This window comes from Chiloscyllium plagiosum, unplaced genomic scaffold, assembly GCF_037043375.1.
Source record: "Chiloscyllium plagiosum isolate Xiang-an unplaced genomic scaffold, Cpla_swu_hap1 HiC_scaffold_44, whole genome shotgun sequence".
NCBI lineage: Eukaryota > Metazoa > Chordata > Chondrichthyes > Orectolobiformes > Hemiscylliidae > Chiloscyllium > Chiloscyllium plagiosum.
Window position 1 is genome coordinate 10,998,398 of NW_028270182.1, and position 19,818 is coordinate 11,018,215.

The 19,818-nt window shown below is 49.4% G+C and overlaps 1 protein-coding gene across 1 annotated transcript in view; it reads left to right on the forward strand.

Moving 5' to 3' along the window:
• The window catches only part of LOC122544392 (vigilin-like), a gene marked incomplete at its 5' end in the record, with an annotated part of 137,911 nt that overhangs the window by 25,948 nt on the left and 92,145 nt on the right, over positions 1–19,818 (forward strand). Inside the window, 4 exons of the mRNA XM_087982941.1 lie at positions 620–724; positions 2,996–3,109; positions 5,805–5,891; positions 11,060–11,191. Of these exons, the coding sequence (XP_087839067.1) occupies positions 620–724; positions 2,996–3,109; positions 5,805–5,891; positions 11,060–11,191 (438 nt within the window). The remainder of the gene's footprint in view (positions 1–619; positions 725–2,995; positions 3,110–5,804; positions 5,892–11,059; positions 11,192–19,818) is intronic.

The following is a 19,818-nucleotide window of genomic DNA, read 5'->3' on the forward strand; positions in this document are numbered from 1 at the left end:
TGGCCCATACCCCACATGATCCACATTTGAGGTGGCATAGTGGCTCAGTGGTTAACACTGCTGCCTCATAGCACCAGGGACCAGGGTTCAATTCCTGCCTCTGTGTGGAGTTTACGCATTCTCCCCGTGTCTGCGTAGGTTTCCTCCAGGTGCTCCAATTTCCTCCCACAATTCAAAGACGTGCAGGTCAAGTGAATTGGCTGTGCTAAATTGACCGTGGTGTTAGGTGCATTAGTCAGGGGTAAATATAGTGTCTGGGTGGGTTGCTCTTTGGAGGGTTGGTGTGGACTTGTCGAACCAAAGGGCTTATTTCCATACTGTAGGGAATCTAACCTAATAAATCCCTCCAACTCTTCCTGTTCATGTACAAAGTCCTTTATCTGCTGTCCTCCCCTGGTCTGGCCTACATGTGACTCCAGACCTCTGAAGTGGCCACTCAGTTGTGTTCAAAAAGCGGCTCACCACCACCTCGAGAGACATTAACGCTGTGCTGGCCCTCGTCCCCAAGAGTTGAATCAAAACCAGTCACCTGAGCCGTCTGAGAGTGCCAAAGGCTGTTTGCAGCTTTTATGTGGTGGTGCGTTTCCAGTGTATGTTTTCCTTTCTCTGTCGCTGTCAGGAGAACGAACGGACCAAGGACTTGATCATTGAGCAGCGTTTACACCGATCCATCATCGGCCAGAAGGGGGAGAAGATCAAAGAAGTTCGCGACAAATTCCCTGAGGTAAAAGCAATCTTCCACTACCCACCTACCCACCCACCACCCGCGGAGACGTAGGCGGCAAAAAAGGAGTCCGCTCGGCCCGTTAGGTCTTTGCGCGAGCTTCCCAATTAGTCCCTCACTCTCTGATTTTTCCCCATAGCCTTGAAAATGTTTTCTTTTCAAATTCTTACCCATTTCCTCTTTTGATAGTTGCTGTTAAATCAGCTTCCGCACCCCGTGGTGAAAACCTGAGCATCTCGCTGTATTAAAAAAATGCTTTCCACAACTCTCCTTGGTTCCTTCAGCAATTATTTTATAATGCCTTCTTGTCACCCAGTCAGTGGAAAGCATTTCTGTCTGTCAAACGCTTTCAAAGCCCTTTCTTGTTTTGAACACCTCTGTCACATCTCCTTTGATCTTCTGTATTTTAAAGTGAGCAATCCCAGCTTCTCAGTTTCTCTGAGTAGGTTAGAGTCACATTTACTGACTGACACAATTCATGTGGGCTAGGCTTGTATTAGATAGCTTGAGTGTACTGTAGTTGGCTGAGGGCTGATTTAACTGAGGTGTTGAAGATATTTAAACAGTTTAATATGGCCAGTTGAGAGGAAACGAGGGAATCACAGTAGGAGCTTAGAATTGGAGCCAGGCGGGTTCGGAGTGATGCTGAGAGTCACTTGTTCAAGCAGAGCAGAAGGGAAATCTGAATCGCAAACTGTCTCAACCACGATGGCTCAATGGTTAGCTCTGCTGCCTCACATTGCTAGGGACCCGGGTTCCAGCCTCAGGCGACTGTCTGTGTTGAGTTCACACATTGTCACTGTGTCTGTGTGGGTTTCCTCTGGGTGCTCTGGTTTCCCCCCAACAGTCCAAAGATGCGCAGATTAGGGTGGATTGGCCATGGGAAATTGCTCCGTTGTGTCCAGGGATGTGCAGGCTAGATGGGTTAGCCAGGGGAATTGTGTGGTTACATCGATAGGATACGGGGGGTTGTGTCTGGGTGGGATGCTCTTTAGAGGGTTGCTGTAGATTCGATGGGCTGAATGGCCTGCTTCACACTGGAGGCATTCTATGAAAACCATGATATACTTTAATTGCAGAACTTGCTTAAGAGGCTGAATGTTTTTTTTTCCCTGGTCCTAATGTTAACAGGCTTCAGGAGCTGAATAGTCTCATCCTGATGTTAAGTTTGAGGCACTGAATAACATCCCTGTTTCTATGTAATATACTGAAGGCATCCTCCTTTTCCTGTGTAGCAGACTGGAATGGTTGAATGACCTATTATTGAGTAACAGGAAATTGCCTCCTCTACTCCGAATGAACAGGCTAGATGGGCTGCATGGTCTTTCCAGTTCCTGTGTAACAGGCTAGATGGTCTGAATGGTCTCCTCCTGTATCTCTATAACAGGTCTCTCCTGTCCCCGTGTAACAGGCTAGATCGGCTGAATGGTCTCCTCCTGTCCCTGTGTAACAGGCTAGATCGGCTGAATGGTCTCCTCCTGTCCCTGTGTAACAGGCTAGATCGGCTGAATGGTCTCCTCCTGTCCCTGTGTAACAGGCTAGATGGGCTGAATGGTCTCCTCCTGTCCCTGTGTAACAGGCTAGATGGGCTGAATGGTCTCTCCTGTCCCTGTGTAACAGGCTAGATGGGCTGAATGGTCTCCTGTCCCTGTGTAACAGGCTGGATGGGTTGAATGGTCTCTCTTGTCCCTGTGTAACAGGCTAGATGGGCTGAATGGTCTCCTTCTGTTCCTGTGTAATAGGCTGGATGGGCTGAATGGTCTCCTGTTCCTGTGTAACAGGCTGGATGGGCTGAATGGTCTCCTCCTGTCCATGTGTAACAGGCTAGATGGGCTGAATGGTCTCTTGTCTCTGTGTAACAGACTAGATGGGCTGAATGGACTCCTCCTGTCCCTGTGTAACAGGCTAGATGGGCTGAATGGTCTCCTCCTGTCCCTCTAAAACAGGCTAGTTGGGCTGAATAGTCTCCTCCTGTCCCTGTATAACAGACTAGATGGGCTGAATGGTCTCCTCCTGTCCCTGTGTAACAGGCTAGATGGGCTGAATGGTCTCCCCCTGTCCCTGTATAACAGGCTAGATGGTCTGAATGGTCTCCTCCTGTCCCTGTGTAACAGGCTAGATGGGCTGAATGGTCTGCTTTTCCTGTGTAACAGGCGGAAGGGATGAGTGGCCATTTCATTCCAATTTTCCCATGTTGACTGTTTCCAGAGTAACTAACCATTCTGGTTTCCTAAGCCTTCAAAGAAAATTGTAGCTTTTTTCTCAATCTAGGTAATCATCAACTTCCCAGATCCTGTGCAGAAAAGTGACATTGTCCAGCTGCGCGGCCCCAAGACCGAGGTGGAGAAATGTGGGAAGTTTCTGCAGAAAGTCATCGCTGACTTGGTAAGTGATGGTGGCAGTCCGGCCTGCTCAGTTCCCTGGTGCATATTACTGTGGTACCTGGTACAATTGATTGGCACTCCTGGGCAGACTTAAACTGGTGTCTTTATACAGAACCCTTTGGGTTTTTCTTGCAATCTAGTGCCCGCTATCATAATCCTTACACTTCTCCCCTCCCATCCCTTCTCAGGCTGGTTGTGTAGAAAGGCCCTGAAATCCTGCTTGCATCCAGTGCTTCTGACACTTGAAAAGTAATGTACTCATGGACGCTTCCCACAACAAAGCAGTGGAGTACATGAAGTTTTGTAGACAGTTTATTAACATTCATATGTTACAGATGACTATATAATATGTTAGGATACGGGGTGAACCCTTCTGCTAATTTAAGCCAGCAACACAGAAAAGATTCACCCCGTGCTGTAATCTGTTAAAATTCGAGAGGGAAAGAATCATCCCCAAAAGTCATTATGTAAAGTAACAATTAACAACTTTATTTTTAAAAGTCTAACAGAGAATAATTAACTAACAACTATTTATAACTCCTTTCTCTCGGAGCATAATTAGGGCTCAGCTTTGATACTCAGTGAAGCGACCATGCATGGGAACTCACAACAGAGACGGAGAAATGAGCAGGGTGGGGATAGGGCCAGATGTCTCCTGAATCTTGTTCCTGGTGTGGAATCACAGTCTTGGGGGAGGAGAAGGGATGAATCCTGCAACCCCATTCACATAGAGTCCATCCAGTCCATACTGACCAAGTTTCCCGAATTAAAATTATCCCATTTGTCTCCATTTGGCCCATATCCCTCTAAACTTTTCCTATTCATGATGTGAAGGTGCCGGTGTTGGACTGGCATGGACAAAGTTAAAAATCATACAAGCCCAGGTTATAGTCCAACAGATTTATTTGTAAGTACAAGCTTTCGAAGTGCTGCTCTGTCATCAGGTAGCTAGTGGTGTCCTGTGATCTTGCCCCACTAGTTACCTGACAAAGGAGCGATGCTCCAAAACCTTGTACTTCCAAATAAACCTTTGGACTATAACCTGGTATTGTGTGATTTTTAAAATTAGATTAGATTCCCGACAGTATGGAAACAGGCCCTTCAGCCCAGCAAGTCCACACCAACCCTTCGAAGAGTAACCCACCCAGATCCATTCCCCCACCCTATATTTACCCCTGACTATTGCACTAACACTATGGGGCAATTTAGCACAGCCAATCCACCCTAATCTACACACCTTTGGACTGTGGGAGGAAACCAGAGCACCCGGAGGAAACCCACGCAGACACAGGGAGAATGTGCAGACTCCACACAGACAGTTGACCGAGGCTGGAATCAAACCTGGGTCCCTAGTGCTGTGAGGCAGCAGTGCTAACAACTGAGCCACTGTGCCACCCTATTTCCTGTCCATGTAACTGTCCAAATGTTTTTCACGTGTTGTAACTGTACCTGCATCTACCACTTCCTGTGGCAGTTCATTCCATAACATGAACCACCTTTGCCCCTCAGGTCCCTTTTAAAGCTTATATTTCTGCGACTCGCTTTGTGTCACAGCCCACAGTTTGGGAGCCACTAGGCTGTATGTTTCCTGGGAACTCTCTGGGAATTATGGAAGCGAAAAACCAGGAAGATTATGTTACCTTTGTGTCAAACCTTGGGTTGGCTCTCACTGGGAAAACTGTGTGCAGCAATGCTTTTCATTTGCAAAAACCGTCTGGAGGCAGTGGGAGGTGCAACACTGATTCACAAGAAGGATAGCAGAATGCAGAAGGTGCAGTTATCAGGGAAATCTGAATGGGCTGTGGCTTTTTTCCCATCAAGCTTCTTAACACCACATAAACTAAGAGCAAAATATTACAGATATGAAAGCTACAGTTGCAACATTTGAAACACATCAGACTGTGAAGGATTTAGAGGGATACGGGCCAAATGGGACTAGATTAATTTAGGATATCTAGTCGGCATGGACAAGTTAGACCAAAGGGTCTGTTTCTGTACTGTATGCTGTAGAATACTGGAAATACTCAGAAGATTGGGAGTCTTTGATTTGATTTATTATGTCACATGTACCTCAGTACAGTGAAAAGTTTTGTTTTGCATGCAGTAAGGCAGCTCATACCGTACATAATGCATTACGGTAATAGGACAGAGCAAGTAATACTATGTTCCAGCTGCAGAGAAGGTGCTCAAAGAGCGAGGTCAACATTAAATTTGAAATTTGAGAGGTCCATCCAGAATCTGATAGCAGCGGGATAGAAACTGTTCTTTAGCCTGTTTAAGCTTTTAATGTGTTTAAGCTTTTGTATTTTCTGCCCAATGGAAGAGGTTGGAAGAGATCATAACGGGGTGGGGGGGTCTTTGATGATGTTGGCTGCCTACCTGAGGCAGCGGAATGTACAGATGGAGTCAATAGATGGAAGGTTGGCTTGTGTGAGCTCTGTTCATGGCTCTCTGTAGTTTCTTACAGACTTGGGCAGAGCAGTTGCCGTACAATTCTGAGGACAGAAACAGAATGAATATTTCTGTCCTGATGAGAGGTCCCCAACCTGAATGATCAACTTTATTTCTATCTCTCTGTCTCTCCCTGTAGTGTGAGCGCTTCTGAAAGTGCATCTCAAACAGTGTCATTCCCCACCTTGAATAGAAGTTCACCTTCTGAGCCATTTTTCTTTTCTCTTGATCTTTGCCACCCCCAGATTGAGAACAGCTACTCAGTCTCCATCCCCATCTTCAAGCAGTTCCACAAGAACATAATCGGCAAAGGAGGAGCCAACATCAAAAAGGTACAAACCTGAGAGAGGGGTGCGCCGGGTTTCTCCTGGGGGCTGACTGGATTGCTGTGCAGAGAGCTAGCATGGCCTCAATAGGCCGAATCGTCTCTTTTGGTACTGTCAATGACTCGATGACCTGTAGGCTTTTATTCACAGGTATACAAAGTGAATGTATACACCTCCCAGCCCAACAATCAATTTTGGGCTGTTCCCATGCATAGGAGCTCAGTGGACCCCTGGTTAATGCCCATCATCTGAATATAATTAACATCTAAATTCACCACGCAGGCTGCAGTATTCAGACAAAAGATCTGAGAGTCCCCCCATTGAGTGCAACTAAGGATGGGGAATAAATAGAACCCCGACAGTGTGGAAGCCAACCATTCAGCCCATCAAGTCAGCACCAACCCTCTGAGGGACATTCCACCGAGACCCACTCCTTCCCTATAACCCTGCATTTCCCATGGCTAATCCAACTAGCCTGCGCAATACAGGACACTATGGGCAATTTAGCATGGCCGATCCACCTAACCTCCACAACATGGGATACGACAGGGCAATTTAGCATGGCCGATCCACCTAACCTCCACATCTTTGGACTGTGGAGCACCCGGAAGCAACATACGCAGACACGGGGAGAACAAGCAAACTCCACACAGATGTGTCACCCGAAGGTGGAATCGAACCCAGGTCCCTGGTGCTGCAGGGCCAACCGCTGAGCCACCGTGCCACCCCACGTTCAATCAAGAACAGAAGTTGCTGGCAAAACTCAGCAGGTCTGGCAACATCTGTGGAGTGAATGCAGAGTTAACCTTTCAAATCCGGCAAGCCTTCTTCAGTTCAGTTTTCCCAGCAATTTCTGATTTAGTTTCTGATTTCCAGCATCCACAGTTCTTTGGGTTTTACTTTGTCTGGGAATGCGCTCGTTTGGTAATGTTTTTCTTCTGAGAGAAGAAATTAACGTAGGGTGGGTTATTTGCCTCATGCCTTCCCTACCCGAGGGGCAGTGAAGTTTTTTGAAATGCTGCACCTGGCCTTTACACAGGCCGGAGACGAATCCTGTTTCGTGGTCTGTGCAGCTCCAATTACTCAACCCCCATTGATTCGTTCCTAAAGCCACCGAGTTGTGTTTTCTCTCTTTTGAATCTCTCACGTTAGCAGAAGAAGAGAAAAACAGAAGCTGTGATGGAAAATATTTGCTTTCTAGAGAGTAGAACTAAAAAAAAAATCCAGCCCCTTGAGGATTGAAAAGAGTTGTTTTGATATGTTTAAGGGAAAGCTCTGTAAGATTATGCTAAGAATGCTCGAGACAAAAAAAAACGCAGATGTGGGAATCCAAGCAGGAGGCTGGGAGGACACAGCAAGGCAGGCAGCATCAGGAGGTGGAGAACCTGAGAGGGGTGTGCTGGGTTTCGGGTGGACAGGGTTACAGCCGAAACGTCGGCTTCTCCACCTACTGATGCTGCCTGACTTGTTGTGTTCTCCCACCCTCCTACTTGTCTACCTTTGATGCTCCTATGCTAAGAATGTGACGACAGGGTGAGATTGATGAACGATGGACAGAGGCTCGTGAGTTGAACCGAGCATTTTCCACTGTAGCTATGGAGCATTTGAGTTATTCTGGTACCAGTGACTAGACTCAACCAATCTTAACTGGGCAGAAGTGGGTACTGGAGAAGCAGGTGCTGGAGATTAGAGTCAAGATTAGAATGGCGCTGGAAAAGCACAGCAGGTCAGGCAGCATCCGAGGATCTGGAAAGTCAACATTTCGGCCAAAAGCCCTTCATCTGCAGTACCCACTTCTGCCTGGGATTTTAACCTCACTGCGAATCCTCTTCCAAGGATGGCGAAAGTGAGAACCGCAGATGCTGGAGATCAGAGTCTAGAGTAGAGTTGTCCTGGAAAAGCACAACAGGTCAGGCAGCATCTGAGGAGCAGGAAAATCGACGTTTCGGGCAAAAGTGCTTCATCAGGAATAAGGCTGGGAGCCTCCAGGGTGGAAAGATAAATGGGAGGGGGGGTGGGGCTGGAGAGAAGGTAGCTAAGAATACAATAGCTGGATGGAGGTGGGGGTAAAGGTGATAGGTCAGAGAGGAGGGTGGAGCGGATAGGTGAGAAGGAAGATTGACAGGTGGGACAGGTCATGGGGGCGGTGCTGAGCTGGAAGGTTGGAACTGGGGTAAGGTGGGGGGAGGGGAAATGAGGAAACTGGTGAAGTCCACATTGATGCCCTGGGGTTGAAGTGTTCTGGGGCAGAAGATGAGGTGTTCTTCTTCCAGGTGTCGGGTGGTATGGGAGTGGCGGTGGAGGCGGCCCAGGACCTGCATGTTCTCGGCAGGGTTGGCGGGGGGGGGGGGGGGGGAGTTGAAATGTTTGGCCATGGGGCGGCGGGGTTGATTGGTGTGGGTCCTTGAAGAGGTTCTCCTTGTCTCTTTACAACAATCTTACCTGGGCCTTTGCAGAAAAAGATTCTGATGTTGGCATGCAGGTGAGGGTAGGGGGGGGGGGGGGGGCAGTGCGCCAGGCACCGTGGCACTCCCCATTCGGTGAATGGTTCTGGCATTATCAGGGAGGAGAAAGTGAGGACTGCAGATGCTGGAGATCAGTGTCGAGAGTGTGGTGCTGGAAAAGCACAGCAGGTCAAAAATTCCTGATGAAGGGTTTATGCCTGAAACGTCGATTTTCCTGCTCCTCGGATGCTGCCTGACCTGCTGTGCTTTTCCAACACCACACTCTCTATACTGGCATTATTATCAGATTATGTTCAAGACAGAGATCAATAGATTTCCAAATATTGAAAGTGTCAAGGGAGAGTGTAGGAAGAGGGTGTTCAAGTAGAAGACTAGCCATGATTTTTTGTTTTATATAGAATCCCTACAGTGTGGAAGCAGGCCATCCAGCCCATCGAGTCAACACCGCCCCTCCAGACCCCTACCCAATATTCCTCATGGCTAATCCACCTAGCCTGCACATTTCTGGACACCATAGTATGGTCAATCCACTCTAGCCTGCACACCTTTGGAACTGTGGGAGGAAACCGGAGCAAACTCACACAGACACAGGGAAGAACATGCAAGCTCTGCACAAGGCAGTCGCCCGAGAGTGGAATCGAACCCAGGTCCCTGGTGCCATGAGGCAGCAGTGCTTACCACTGAGCCACCGTAGTTGGGAGAATTTGTGATTCAGATCTCCCTTTCCCTGTGTCTGAACAAGTGATTCCCGCCATCACCCTGAAACCTGATGCATGTTGGAGTAGAGTCAATGGGATCAATGGCCTATTGCTACTCACGGTTTCAATATAAGGGATCGCCCATTTAAGATAAGGAGTAATTTTTTTCTCAGAGGTTTGTGTGTCTTTGCAGCTCTCACCCTCAAAAAGTGATGGAAGAGAGTCTTTAAAGCAAGGCAGGATATATACTTGATCAGCAAGGAGGCAAGAGGTTATCAGAGTAAGCTGGGAATGTACAGTTGAGGTAACAATCAGACCAGCCATGATCTTATTGAATTGCCGAGCAATTGAGAGGCCAAGTGACTTGCTCTTGTTCCTAATTCCTAACCCATCCTGGTTTCATCCATCAAGCAATACAGTGCTATCTGCCCCAACAAAGTTCAGCCTGCCCAGCATTGTAAACATTTGCAAGGATTTTGCCTTCGTGTTGTCTGGGAGTTCACGGGTTGGATGTTGTGCAGGTGTTGCAATCCCATCCTCGCACCTAACCACCACACCCGGCTCAAATTCCAGGGAGGAGCTTGTCCCTACCCCTAACCCTGCAAGATCTTCACTACTTTCCCGGGAACAAGTCCGTCATTAGACAGTGCGAGTGAGCCAGTGAGATAGCAGGAAGGCTTGTAGCTCCAGTGGCGCCAGGTGGGAATGGTGGCCACTGCTGGAACTGCAGTCAAGTGGGCCCAATCAGAGGAATATCACTGGGACCAGGTTGGCAGGTCCCAGGGTGGGGTAATGCTGAGTTCAACAAGGTCAAAGTGGGATGTACGTGGAGGGGAGCATTCCTCCATTGGTGCTCCAGGGAGTCCACAAAGGGGGTGCCTTTGCCTCTGCACTTGCTTAACCCCAACCCCAGTTAGAGCATCTCACATTGTGTGGCACACAGGTTAAACCGGGGAATGGGACTGATGACATTGCTCTGCAGAGAATCGATGGGCCAAATAGCCTCCTTTTTCCTTTCACATACTTCCGTGTGAGTCTGAAAGACTTCACTTCCTCTCATGCTTCGTCTCCTCTCAGCTCCCCTTTGCTATGCCCTGTTACTGATTGAATCTCCCACACCTCGGTGACCATAATAAACGGTGTGAGCGTTACTTGGTCTTTATTGCAAGAGGATGGAGTATAAAAGTGCTGATGCTGCAACCGTACAGTGTCGTGTATTGGTGAGAATACACTGGAGTATTGTGGACATTTTTGGTCTCCTCACTCGAGAAGTTCCTTATCCCTGGGCTGATACCTCAGAAAAAGATTTGTCTTAAGAGAAAAACCTGAGCACATTTGACCCGTACTTATTTGAAGAGCAGGAGGAGATCATATTGAAACATGGAAAGTTCTGAGGGGGCTTGACAGGGTAAATGCTGAGAAAATGTTTAGAGTTGAGAACCAGGTAACACAGTTTCAAAATAACGAGTCTCCCATTTAAGACAGAGTTAGGAACCAATGGCATCTTTGTGAGGTTGTTATGTGTGGATTCCCGATCCCGTAGAGTTGAGCAGGCTTAGCTGAGTTCGATCGATTATTAGATTAGATGAGATTCCCTACAGTGTGGAAACAGGACCTTCGGCCCAACCAGTCTGCACTGACCCTCTGAAGAGTAGCCTACCCAGACCCATTTCCCTCTAACTAAGGCACCGAACACTATGGGCAATGTAGCACGGCAGATTCACCCTGACCTGCAATTATTTTGACTGTGGGAGGAAACCGGAGCTCCCGGAGGAAACCCACGCAGACGCAGGGAGAATGTGCAAACTCCACACTGATGGACAAGCAAGTCAGAGGTTATGGGCGTGGGTGGCAGGCAGGAAAAGTGGATCGGTGCAGCAGGTTCGATGGGCTGAATGATCTCATGATCTTATTGAATCGGTGCAGCAGGTTCAATGGGCTGAATGGCCTCATCCCTGCTCCTATTTCTGAAGCTCTTAGGATTTCCTCTGACTCTGCTATTCTTTCCCAGATCCGTGAAGAAACAAACACCAAGATCGACCTCCCAACAGAGAACAGCAACTCCGAAGTGATCCTCATCACGGGGAAGAAAGCGAATTGTGAAGCTGCCCGGGATCGGATCCTGGCCATTCAGCGCGAGCTGGTACATCAGACCAGGAGCATCCCTGTCCACTGCAGCAGCTTCACAACCTGTTTTCTTTCTGAAGGCTTGGAATGTATATTGCAGGATATTGGCAAGCACACACACACACACACACACACACACACAGGAAGCGTTGGGAGTGGTAGCTCAAGCAGTTGGAGAAGGCTTGAAAGAGCAGGGAACAGAGCTGTAAGCTTTCAGGCAGTGACAGGTCAGAAGCAAAGAGCTCCGATGGTGGTAGAGTTGATGAAGGGTGAAGGTCAAAGATAGAGAACCAAAGGACCATGAGAAAGAGCACTGGGGCACAGTACTGGTGGGGACAGCTCTGTCACTGTATAACACTGGGGCACAATACTGGTGGGGACAGCTCTGTCACTGTATAACACTGGGGTACAGTACTGGTGGAGACAGCTCTGTCACTGTAACACTGGGGTACAGTACTGGTGGGGACAGGTCTGTCACTGTATAATACTGGGGTACAGTACTGGTGGGGACAGGTCTGTCACTGTATAACACTGGGGCACAGTACTGGTGGGGACTGGTCTGTCACTGTATAACACGGGTACTGTACTGGTGGGGACAGGTCTGTCACTGTATAATACTGGGGTACAGTACTGGTGGGGACAGGTCTGTCACTGTATAACACTGGGGTACAGTACTGGTGGGGACTGGTCTGTCACTGTATAATACTGGGGTACAGTACTGGTGGGGACAGGTCTGTCACTGTATAACACTGGGGTACAGTACTGGTGGGGACTGGTCTGTCACTGTATAATACTGGGGTACAGTACTGGTGGAGACAGGTCTGTCACTGTATAACACTGGGGTACAGTACTGGTGGAGACAGGTCTGTCACTGTATAATACTGGGGTACAGTACTGGTGGGGACAGGTCTGTCACTGTATAACACGGGTACTGTACTGGTGGGGACAGCTCTGTCACTGCATAATATTGGGGTACAGTACTGGTGGGGACAGGTCTGTCACTGTATAACACTGGGGTACAGTACTGGTGGGGACAGGTATGTCACTGTATAACATGGGTACAGTACTGGTGGGGACAGGTCTGTCACTGTATAACACTGGGGTACAGTACTGGTGGGGACAGGTCTGTCACTGTATAACACTGGGGTACAGTACTGGTGGGGACAGGTCTGTCACTGTATAACACGGGTACTGTACTGGTGGGGACAGGTCTGTCACTGTATAATACTGGGGTACAGTACTGGTGGGGACAGGTCTGTCACTGTATAACACTGGGGTACAGTACTGGTGGGGACTGGTCTGTCACTGTATAATACTGGGGTACAGTACTGGTGGGGACAGGTCTGTCACTGTATAACACTGGGGTACAGTACTGGTGGGGACTGGTCTGTCACTGTATAATACTGGGGTACAGTACTGGTGGAGACAGGTCTGTCACTGTATAACACTGGGGTACAGTACTGGTGGAGACAGGTCTGTCACTGTATAATACTGGGGTACAGTACTGGTGGGGACAGGTCTGTCACTGTATAACACGGGTACTGTACTGGTGGGGACAGCTCTGTCACTGCATAATACTGGGGTACAGTACTGGTGGGGACAGGTCTGTCACTGTATAACACTGGGGTACAGTACTGGTGGGGACAGGTATGTCACTGTATAACATGGGTACAGTACTGGTGGGGACAGGTCTGTCACTGTATAACACTGGGGTACAGTACTGGTGGGGACAGGTCTGTCACTGTATAACACTGGGGTACAGTACTGGTGGGGACAGGTCTGTCACTGTATAACACGGGCACAGTACTGGTGGGGACAGGTCTGTCACTGTATAACACTGGGGTACAGTACTGGTGGGGACATGTCAGTGACTGTATAACACTGGGGCACATACCGGTGGGGACAGCTCTGTCACTGAAGACCACTGGGGTACAGTACTGGTGGGGACAGGTCTGTCACTATATAAGACTGGAGTATAGTACTGGTGGGGACAGCTCTGTCACTGTATAACACTGGGGTACAGTACTGGTGGGGACAGGTCTGTCAGCGTATAGCACTGGGGTACAGTACTGGTGGGGACAGGTCTGTCACTGTATAACACTGTGGTACAGTACTGGTGGGGACTGCTCTGTCACTGTATAACACTGGGGTACAGTACTGGTGGGGACAGGTCTGTCACTGTCTAACACTGGGGTACAGTACTGGTGGGGACAGGTCTGTAACTATGTAACACTGGCATACAGTACTGGTGGGGACAGGTCTGTCACTGTATAACACGGGTACATTACTGGTGGGGACAGCTCTGTCACTGTATAACACTGTAGTACAGAACTGGTAGGAACAGGTCTGTGACTGTGTAACACTGGGTTACAGTACTGGTGGGGACAGGTCTGTGACTGTGTAACACTGGGGTACATTACTGGTGGGGACAGGTCTGTCACTGTATAACACGAGTGTACAGAACTGGTGGGAACAGGTCTGTGACTGTGTAACACAGGCATACAGTATTGGTTGGAACAGGTTTGTCACTGTATAATACTGGGGTACAGTACTGGTGGAGACAGGTCTGTCACTACATAACACTGGGGTACAGTACTGGTGGGGACAGGTCTGTCACTGTATAACACTGGGTTACAGTACTGGTGGGGACAGGTCTGTGACTGTGTAACACTGGGTTACAGTACTGGTGGGGACAGGTCTGTGACTGTGTAACACTGGGTTACAGTACTGGTGGGGACAGGTCTCGGTCAAATCCAACGAACTCAGTACCGCCTTCCTAACCTGCAATCTTCTTCCTGACCTCTCCGCCCCCACCCCAGTCTGACCTATCACCCTCACCTTGACCTCTTTCCCCCTATCGCATTTCCGATGCCCCTACACCACGTCCCTCCTCCCTACCTTTTATCTTAGCCTACTGGACACACTTTCCTCATTCTTGAAGAAGGGCTTATGACCGAAACGTCGATTCTCCTGTTCACTGGATGCTGCCTGACCTGCTGCGCTTTTCCAGCAACACATTTTCAGCTACAGTACTGGTGGGGAGATGTCTGTCACTATATAACACTGGGATACAGTACTGGTGTGGACAGGTCTTTCACTGTATAACAGTGGGTTACAGTTTCGATAGGGACAGGTCTGTTGATATATAATGCTAGGGTACAGTCTGGTGGGAACAGGTCAGTCACTGCATAAGACGGAGGTACAGTACTGGCAGGGACAGATGTGTCACTGTCTAACACTGGGGTACAGTACTGATGGGGACAGGTGTGTCATTGTATAACACTGGGGTACAGTACTGGTGGGGCAGGTCTGTCAGTGTATAACACTGGGGTACAGTACTGGTGGGGACAGGTCTGTCACTGTCTAACACTGGGATACAGTACTGGTGGGGGCAGGTATGTCACTGTCTAACACTGGGGTACAGTACTGGTGGGGACATGTCTCCCTGTATAACACTGGGATACAGTACTGGTGGGGACAGGTCTGTCACTGTCTAACACTGGGATACAGTACTGGTGGGGGCAGGTATGTCACTGTCTAACACTGGGGTACAGTACTGGTGGGGACATGTCTCCCTGTATAACACTGGGGTACAGTACTGGTGGGGACAGGTCTGTCACTGTCTAACACTGGGGTACAGTACTGGTGGGGACATGTCTGTCACTGTATAATACTGGGGCACAGTACTGGTGGGAACACGTCTGTCACTGTATAACACGGGTACAGTACTGGTGGGGACATGTCTGTCAAGGTATACCACTGGGATACAGTACTGGTGTGGACAGGTCTGTCACTGTATAACACTGGGGTACAGTACTGGTGGGGACAGGTCTGTCACTGTATAACACTGGGGTACAGTACTGGTGGGGACATGTCTGTCACGGTATAACACTGGGGTACAGTACTGGTGTGGACAGGTCTGTCCCTGTATTATACTGCGGTACTGTACTGGTGGGGCCGGGCTGTCCCGAAATAACACTGAGGTGCAGTACTGGTGGGGACACGTCTGTCACTGTATAACACTGGCGTACATTAATGGTGGGGACAGGTCTATCACTGTATAACACTAGGGTACAGTACTGGTGGGGACAGGTCTGTCCCGAAATAACACTGAGGTGCAGTACTGGTGGGGACACGTCTGTCACTGTATAACACTGGTGCCAATACTGGTGGGGCCAGATGTGTTACTTATTAAAACTGGGGCACAGTACTGGTGGGAACAGGTCTATCGCTGTATAACACTGGGGTACAGTACGGGTGGGGACGGGTCTGTCACTGTATAAGACTGGGGTACAGTACTGGTGGGTACAGGTCTGTCACTGTATGACACTGGGGTACAGTACTGTTGGGAACAGGTCTGTCACTGTATAACACTGGGGTACAGTACTGGTGGGGACAGCTCTGTCACTGTATAACACTGGCATACAGTACTGGTGGGAACAGGTCTGCCACTATATAACACTGGGGTACAGTACTGGTGGGGACAGGTCTGTCAGTGTAAAACACTGTGGTACAGTACTGGTGGGGACAGGTCTGTCACTGTATAACACTGGTGTATAGTACTGGTGGGGACAGGTCTGTCACTATAACACTGGGTACAGTAATGATAGGGACCGGTCTGTCACTGTATAATACTGGGGTACAGTACTGGTGGAGACACGTCTGTCACTGTATAACACAAGGGTACAGTGCTGGTGGGGACAGGTCTGTCACTGTATAACACAAGGGTACAGTGCTGGTGGGGACAGGTCTGTCACTGTATAACACTGGGGCACAGTACTGGTGGGACTGGTCTGTCACTGTATAACACTGGGGCACAGTACTGGTGGGACTGGTCTGTCACTGTATAACACTGGTGTGCAGAACTGGTGGGAACAGGTCTGCCACTGTATAACACTGGGGTACAGTACTGATAGGGACAGGTCTGTCACTGTATAACACTGGGGTACAGTACTGATAGGGACAGGTCTGTCACTGTACAATACTGGCATACAGTACTGGGAGTGACATGTCTGTCACTGTATAACACTGAGGTACAGTACTGGCAGGGACAGGTCTGTCACTGTATAACACTGGGGTACAGTACTGGTGGGGACAGCTCTGTCACTGTATAACACTGGCATACAGTACTGGTGGGAACAGGTCTGCCACTATATAACACTGGGGTACAGTACTGGTGGGGACAGGTCTGTCAGTGTAAAACATTGTGGTACAGTACTGGTGGGGGCAGGTCTGTCACTGTATAACACTGGTGTATAGTACTGGTGGGGACAGGTCTGTCACTATAACACTGGGTACAGTAATGATAGGGACCGGTCTGTCACTGTATAATACTGGGGTACAGTACTGGTGGAGACAGGTCTGTCACTATATAACACTGGGGTACAGTACTGGTGGGGACAGGTCTGTCACTGTATAACACTGGGGTACTGTACTGGTGGGGCAGGGCAGTGACTGTGTAACACTAGCGTACATTACTGGTGGGGACACGTCTGTCACTGTATAACACAAGGTTACAGTACTGGTGGGAACAGGTCTGTCACTGTATAACACTGGGGTACAGTACTGGTGGGGATGGGTCTGTCACTGTATAAGACTGTGGTACAGTACTACTGGGGACAGGTCTAAAACTGTATAACACTGTGGTACAGTACTGGTGGGAACAGGTCTGTCACTATATAACACTGGGGTACACTACTGGTGGGGACAGCTCTGTCATTGTATAACACTGGGGTACAGTACTGGTGAGGACAGGTCTCTCACTGTATAACACTCGTGTACAGAACTGGTGGGAACAGCTCTGTCACTGTATAACACTGGGTACTGTACTGGTAGGGACAGGTCTGTCACTGTATAACACTGGGGTACTGTACTGGTGCGGACAGGTCTGTCACTGTATAACACTGGGGTACAGTACTGGTGGGGACTGGTCTGTCACTGTTTAACACTGGAGTACAGTACTGGTGGGGACAGCTCTGTGACTGTGTAACACTGGGGTACAGTAGGGGTTGGGACAGGTCTGTCAATGTATAACACTGGGGTACAGTACTGGTGGGAACAGCTCTGTCACTGTATAACACTGGGGTACAGTACTGATAGGGACAGGTCTGTCACTGTACAATACTGGCATACAGTACTGGGAGTGACATGTCTGTCACTGTATAACACTGGGTACTGTACTGGTAGGGACAGGTCTGTCACTGTATATCACTGGGGTACAGTACTGGTGGGGACAGGTGTGTGACTGTATAACACGGGTACAGTACTGGTGGAGACAGGTTTGTCACTATATAACACTGGGGTACAGTACTGGTGGGGACAGGTCTGTCACGGTATAACACTGGTGTACAGAATTGGTGGGGACAGGTCTGTGTGTAACACTGGGGTACAGTACTGGTGGAGACAGGTCTGTCACTATATAACACTGGGGTACAGTACTGGTGGGGACAGGTCTGTGACTGTGTAACACTGGGGTACAGTACTGGTGGAGACAGGTCTGTCACTGTATAACACTAGGGTACAGTACTGGTGGGGACAGGTCTGTCACTGTATAACTGGGGTACAGTACTGGTGGGGACAGGTCTGTCACTGTATAACCCTGGGGCACAGTACTGGTGGGAACAGCTCTGTCACTGTATAACACTGGGGCACAATACTGGTGGGGACAGCTCTGTCACTGTATAACACTGGGGTACAGTACTGGTGGGGACAGCTCTGTCACTGTATAACACTGGGGCACAGTACTGGTGGGGACATATCTGTCACTGTATAACACGGATACAGTACTGATAGGGACAGGTCTGTCATTATAATACTGGGGTACAGTACTGGTGGAGACAGGTCTGTCACTATATAATACTGGGGTTCAGTACTGGTGAGGACAGGTCTGTCACTGTATAACACTGGTGTACAGAACTGGTGGGAACAGCTCTGTCACTGTATAACACTGGGGTACAGTACTGATAGGGACAGGTCTGTCACTGTACAATACTGGCATACAGTACTGGGAGTGACATGTCTGTCACTGTATAACACTGAGGTACTGTACTGGTAGGGACAGGTCTGTCACTGTATAACACTGGGGTACTGTACTGGTGGGGACAGGTCTGTCACTGTATAACACTTGGGTACTGTACTGGTGGGGACAGGTCTGTCACTGTATAACACTTGGGTACTGTACTGGTGGGGACAGGTCTGTCACTGTATAACACTGGGGTACAGTACTGGTAGGGACAGGTCTGTCACTGTATAACACTGGGGTACTGTACTGGTGGGGACAGGTCTGTCACTGTATAACACTGGAGTACAGTACAGGTGGGGACAGCTCTGTGACTGTGTAACACTGGGATACAGTACTGGTTGGGACAGGTCTGTCACTGTATAACACTGGGGCACAGTACTGGTGGGACTGGTCTGTCACTGTATAACACTGGTGTGCAGAACTGGTGGGAACAGCTCTGTCACTGTATAACACTGGGGTACAGTACTGATAGGGACAGGTCTGTCACTGTACAATACTGGCATACAGTACTGGGAGTGACATGTCTGTCACTGTATAACACTGAGGTACAGTACTGGCAGGGACAGGTCTGTCACTGTATAACACTGGGGTACAGTACTGGTGGGGACAAGTCTGTCACTGTATAACACTGGGGCACTGCACTGGTGGGAACAGGTCTGCCACTGTATAACACTGGAGTACAGTACTGGTGGGGACAGGTCTGACACTGTATAAGGAGAAAGTGAGGTCTGCAGACGCTGGAGATCAAAGCTGAAACTTTATTGCTGGAACAGCACAGCGGGTCAGGCAGCATCTAGGGAACAGAAGATTCGACGTTTCGGGCACTTGCCCTTCTTCAGGAATGAGCAGAGAGTGTTCAGCAGGAGAAGATAAAAGGTTTGGAGGAGGGGCGTTGGAAATGTGATAGGTGGAAAGAGGTCAAGGTGAGGGTCATAGGTCGGAGTAGGGTGGAGGCGGAGAGGTCAAGAAGAAGACTGCAGGTCAGGAAGGCGGTGCCGGGCTGGAGGGATTCGGCTGAGACAAGGTGGGGGGAGGGGGGGTGAAGAAACTGGTGAAGTCCAAGTTCATCCCCTGTGGTTGGAGGGTTCCCAGTCGGAAGATAAGACGCTCCTCCTCCGACCGTCGCGTTGTTGTGGTTTGGCGGTGGATGAGTCCAATGACCTGCATATCCTCGGTGGAGTGGGAGGGGGAGTTGAAATGCTGTGCTACAGGGTGATTGGGTTGGTTCGTCCGGGTGGCCCAGAGGTGCTCTCTGAATCGCTCCGCAAGTAGGCGGCCTGTCTCCCCAATATAGAGGAGGCCACACCGGCTGCAGCGGATGCAGTAGATAATGTGGGTGGAGGTGCAGGTGAATCTGTGGCGGATATGGAAGTTTCCTTTGGGGCCTTGGAGAGAAGTGAGGGGGGAGGTGTGGGCGCAAGTGTTGCACCTCCTGCGGTTGCAAGGGAAGGTGCCGGGAGTGGAGGTTGGGTTGGTGGGGGGTATGGATCTGACAAGGGAGTCGCGGAGGGAGTGGTCTCTACGGAAAGCTGATAAAGGAGGGGAGGGAAATATATCCTTGGTGGTGGGGTCCGTTTGGAGGTGGCGGAAGTGACGGCGGATGATGCGCTGTACATGGAGAT